At 36.8% G+C, this 5,830-nt stretch overlaps 1 protein-coding gene across 1 annotated transcript; it reads right to left on the bottom strand.

The window, feature by feature from the left end:
* Positions 1-396: 396 nt before the first annotated feature.
* crygs3 (crystallin, gamma S3) lies at positions 397-1,987 on the bottom strand. Its single transcript, XM_056755125.1, is given in 4 exon segments — positions 397-687; positions 1,073-1,202; positions 1,204-1,289; positions 1,973-1,987. Coding segments are annotated over 4 exon segments (522 nt in total).
* Between the last annotated feature and the right edge of the window lie 3,843 nt (positions 1,988-5,830).

Below are 5,830 nucleotides of genomic sequence, written 5' to 3'. Positions count from 1 at the left end.
GTCAATTATAGAGGAATGAAACACAAATGATATATTTTACAAAATATTTATTTTATATATATATAACATATTATTTATTTATTAGTAACATGATAAACAAATAGAGGACTTAGTGATATGACTTCAGATGATAATGACTTCACTAAAAGGTGATACATAAACACATGATACACAAATGATATATATACTGTATGTGGTGTGATACATAAATATTTTGAAATGATCTTATCTTATCTGACCTGACCTTATCTATTCTTATCTTTTATTTTATGTTGTCATTGGGTAATTGTTTAGAGATAAACCATTATTGAACTACTAGTGAAACATAACAGAACAGGAGGGAGAAGTAGATGTGAGCTTAGTGTTACTTTTAATAAACAGTTAAGCATTAATGAACTACACATTGAAAAATACGAAAAACTCTTGAACAGGACGGATGGAGCCGACAACGGGATGCATGTCTTTCCAGTCAGTGTAGCAACGGTACTCGCCTCTCTCCAACAAATACTGTTGTCCCCTATAGTTAGGCTGCTCGAAGAAGACCCAGGCTCCATCCAGAACATTGCAGGAATGAATCTCACGGTGACGGAAGCGATCGTAGACTGAGGGCCAGTCCTCAGTGCACTCAGTAACCTGACCCTGAAATTCAGAACGCCTGTATAGACGAATACGGTGAATGCCAGTATTCTAGAAAGGAGAGATGTGATGAAATTCAACTAAATGTTCACGTTATGGGTAGTGACCATATAAAACATATTTATATTATGCAGGCTATACGAAAGTAAGATTCAGGCTGTGGGAAAATGAGATTGTCCAAGACATTACTTTTTTATATGCAGGATCTTTTTTTTTGTATGCTGTACTTGTGTTTAAAAAAACCACAAAACTTTTATTTTGTATGACTGAAGATCATTTGTCTTGTAATTTGTGCAAGTGAGGTTTCCTTTCAGTGAAATGTAGTCATTTGATTTTGCGTACTGTTTTCATGTCCTAAAAACATTAAACCTGGTCTGCAGTTTTCTGCAGGGAACCGGAGAGCTCACCTGCAGCACGAGTACGAGGAATTACTTACATTTCGGACCATTCGGCAAGACCTGATGGAGTCATTGTAGCACAGCCAGCACTGGTAATCAGGATGCTCTCCCCTGAAGTTCTGATGCTCAGACAAAACCCAGGACCCATTCTCAACTCTGATGGAGTTACGCGGCTAAGATGGACGACAGCTCCGGGCAGTCCATGCTGCACTAGAAGGAACTTCCCTGGAAATTTCTGTCCTCATAAAACACAATCTGCTAGAGAGAGGAGATATACTTTATCTTAAGCTGAGGAGAAGACTGGAATTTTTTTGAAAACAAAGTGATTCTTACTTTTCCCTGCCTGTCCATGTTAGGGGCTAAACTCATTCCTCTTGATGCATGCTGTGAAAACACATTGAGCAAGATTTATATGTTTCACATTGAATTGCTATGCCAGGCAAATCATTGTTATATGAACGGCCTCAGCATTTGCATCAGCAACATCTGATACAGCGATTGTTTCTAGAGATTTATGCCGTTGCCACTGAAAATGACCGTGACCTTTAGATCCTGCAATGGCTGATTCCAGAAAATATTTATTGGGCCAATAAAATGGTTTCCAGCTGCTGATACGAGCAAAGTCAGAGCAGAACTGGCTTCTAGCCACAAGCACATATCCAAAGAGGGTTAAATTTACATTTACATTTATGCATTTATCCAAAGCGACTTACATTACATTATTCTATACATTTATACTTATGTATGTGCAATCCCCTGGGATGGAACCAACAACCTTGCTCTTACCACTGAGCTAAAGGAAAGTTAGCACCTGCTTTAGAATAAACCGATGGGTTTGTGTTTGTGCACACCACCAAACAATACTACAACCTTACGAAGTGACAAAACGTGACAAGTGACCGCAGGACACAGACTGTAAGGGACAGAAAGGCACTTACACTCTCAGTTGCCATTGTTGAATGTGAAATGTTGGAAAGCGAACTGTGCTGTAGTCTCTTTATACACGTCCCGAATAAAAGCACATGTTGAAAAATGAATCAATTGTTTTAATCAGCAATTCAAATAAATTATCCTGGCTTAATATATTGTTATAAAGCACTGAATCATAGATTCTTTAAATAATCAAATTCCAGCCTCGGCCAATGAATGATACAGGCTTGTGTAGAACATTGACCAGCCAATACAGATCGCGTAAACACGCTTTTTATGTTTATACTACATGAATATGTGCATTTGTATGACATTAGGCTATTTTCTGCAGCATTTAGCACTTTCAAAACAAAAATAATTATTGTACTTTAAAAGAATTGTGTCCAGCATAAGAATTAGCAAATGACAATAGTCAAAAGGGCCATAGAACTGTTTGCTTTCCCACATTCTTCAGAAATGTCATCTTTTGAGTTCAACAGAACACAGAACTTGTAAGGCAGTTTGCCTGTCGAGCAGTTTTTCTCGACAGTGATGACTTTTGACTTGGAAACCAGGTGTCCTTGCACACTGAAATTTTGCACGGAATTGCGTTTCCTGATATTGTAAGCAGCCATTTTGCTTTGTAAGCAGTGTTTTGCCACTCAAGGGGGCCACTTCCGGCATGTTCATGTTGGAGAGGACGTCACGTGCATATCCTCTAGTGTCGGTTGCCAGCATTAAAGTGAATACTAAGCTGACTCTACACATCTTCATCTTTTGTCTCCTCATTTATTGTACTGCACAAGACCTTGATTATATGAATCAGGTGTGTTTGATTAGGGTTGGAGCTAAACTGTGTAGAGCTGAGGCACTACAGGAATTGAGTTTTACACTCCTGATCAATAGGGTAAATAATTCTTGACAGAATATCAATTTTTGGGTGAACTGTTCCTTCAAGGAATGATTTCAAAGGGATACTTACCCAAAAATAAAATTTCTGTCATCATTAATTCACATTCAGTTGTTTCAAACCTGTATACATTTAAAAAAAAATTAACAAAAAGAAAGATATTTGGAAGAATGTTAACAACTGACATTTCTGTGACATCATTGATACCATAATACGAAAAATAATTTGATCATTTTTGTTCTATTGAACACAAAATTAGATAATTTAATATTTCCTAATATGGTAGTCTGTGATGTCATAGAAATCTCAGTATCCCTTTAAGTGATCTTGACTGTGCTGTGATTTTGACTTTACAAAGGGGAACTATCAGCACAGCAGAGGTTCATTTAAAAGGATGATTCTTTGTTTTAAATTTACATGTTTATTTTTTATAGTGTACAGTACTTGTATGATGTCTAGCCTATATGTTTGTATTATTACTATACACTTTTCCCCACAAACTAGACAGTAATCAATCCTGATATTTTTTACAGCACATATGCAAACATATGCACAAAGGTTATGGACAGTACTAACCCTTTTTAGAGCACAGTGCATCAAAACGTAGAAATATCAAATTCTTCATAAAATATAAATTGAGCCCTTGAAGATGATTATTGTAAACTAAATAATTTGGGTTTTATCCCAAATTTTAAGTTCCTCCAGGAACAATGCACTATTTTAAAGGACTTAGTTAAAACCGTAAAAGTTGTCACGATCGCCAGTTGTTATTCATGTGTTTTCTATGGCAGTCATTAGGTGTACTAGGAACAATTAATTTTATGAAAGGTGATACTTGATCTGAAAAGTTTGAGAAACACTACACTAGAGGGCACTTTCCTGATCACCCGGACTGCATTCACACACTACTCCATTTCCCAAACCCTCTGCCCGGACTCATCAGCCATCATTGTATTCACCCAGACCTGGTTAACTGTGCCTGTTTATACCTGGTTCATTCTATCAGTTTATGTGCGAAGTGCCAATGGAGGGCACCAAGTCATTTTCTCCGTAGGAATTCACTATTACAAACTCAAAAGACCTATGTTTAATGACCTAAACAAAGACCAGGGAAGCCCAAATTTCTGATAACCCTTATTTGTAATAAACACTAGCTTCTGTTAAAATAACAACTTTTTATTAAATGGATGAAATGAAAAATCTTGTGTCAAGCGTTTCTTCCCCATAGAAGTCCATTAAAAGGAAACATCTTAACGTACTGAAACAACGATTACAGACTACCAAGTTAAATACATTTGTTCATCTCGGATATCAAACATAAACATGATAAGTGAAAAGTTTTATGTTCTCACTTTGTCGGTGCCTTGAGCCCAGGTAGACTCAAAATGTTCTTGGATGCCAAAGAAGAACCTTTGGGTTCCATAAAGAACCATTAACATCTGAAGAACTTTTATTTCACAAAAGGTTCTTTGGGGCGAAAGAAGGTACCTCCAATTCTAAAACGTAAGAGAGGGTTCTTTAAGGAAACTTTTACTGAATGGTTCTTTGTGGAACCAAAAATGGTTATTCTATTGCATCGCTGTGAAGAACCTTTTAAGCACCTTCATTTTTAATAGTGTATGTGGTTTCTTTATGAACTTCGATGAAGAACAATCTCAATGTGAGACTAATCATATCCCTGGAATAAGTGCTTGTTCTTTTAACAAGAGGTAGTTTATATTACAATTAAGATTTAATCAAAATTACGCTTTACGTGGTCCTTGTTTCGGTATGTGAAGCTGTTTCCTTATAATGGTTTTCTATGAGGAAGAAGCACTTAACGCAAGATTTATCACTTTATCCATTTAATAAGGACTCAGCAGCCAGTGTTTATGACAATGTTTGACCGAAATTTGAGCTCACCTTGTCTTGTTTATGTACGTTAAACCATGTTAAGCGTTATTAAAAAGTTACCCGACTCAACTCCTCCCGACCGCAGATTCAGAATTACTAGCCACTTTTATCTCCGTTTCTCTGTTAATACTCGCATGTTCCCCCTTCATGAACATCAACTTTTTCTACACAATAAAAACACCTTGTTGTTACATTTGATCAATTTTAACATCAACGCAAAATGCAGGCATTTTCTGTTTGTGATAGTGACTTTCTAAGGAGAAAAACACTTGCTGCCCTCCATCTCAACTTTGTGCAGTGCTGTGACATCATGTGCAAACACCATAATCCAAAATAAGATAACATATTTACGAAACACCCTCTGTAGAGCAGTTTGTCCGTTTAGGGCTAATGTAGAAACAAAATGGTGAATTCCATGCAAGGGGACCCGCGGTTTATGTAGATAGAAATAGCTCATTCTAAGGAATTTCTGTCAATAGATCCCCCCCCAAAATTCCAAATGTTTCAGAATAGTCAGAATACATGTCTACTTTTTAAAGGGTGAGAAACATACCATTTACCTGAAATTTGTATTGTTTACTGGCAGCAATCACCAGCAAGAGATTCATTACGATACAGTTGCTAAACCTTAGCTCTAAAGTAATAGAAATCTGTGCATAATTTCCACATGTATGTTCATTTTTAAATAATTATTTTGATTAACAATGTCATAAACAAATAACAAAGCTCAAAAATATATTTAAATTTGTCATTAGTTTTTTATTACTTCAAAAGGATTTGTTGTGAAACAATCACACTTGGTAACTTGTGTCCATCCAGATCTCCCTTGCCTCTCCCCCTCTCTCCCTCTCTCTCTCTCTCTCTCCCTCTCTCTTTCTGCCTCTCTCGCTCTCTCTCTTTCTCTCTCTGTGTTTCTCTCTCATTGTAGTCTGTGATTGCACAATTTAATATAACAGAAATCACAGACCTGCTTGTTCATCAGGTTCCAGCTATTTGAATGACAAAACCATTATCAGCCAATAAAGTATAAAAGCCGGCGGTCAGACGGATAGTAGCTGGACAGAATCCCACAAAGACTAGAAAC

The sequence above is a fragment of the Triplophysa dalaica genome, chromosome 8 (genome assembly GCF_015846415.1).
Source record: "Triplophysa dalaica isolate WHDGS20190420 chromosome 8, ASM1584641v1, whole genome shotgun sequence".
Taxonomy (NCBI): domain Eukaryota; kingdom Metazoa; phylum Chordata; class Actinopteri; order Cypriniformes; family Nemacheilidae; genus Triplophysa; species Triplophysa dalaica.
This window is presented reverse-complemented; position numbering and strand designations above follow the sequence as displayed.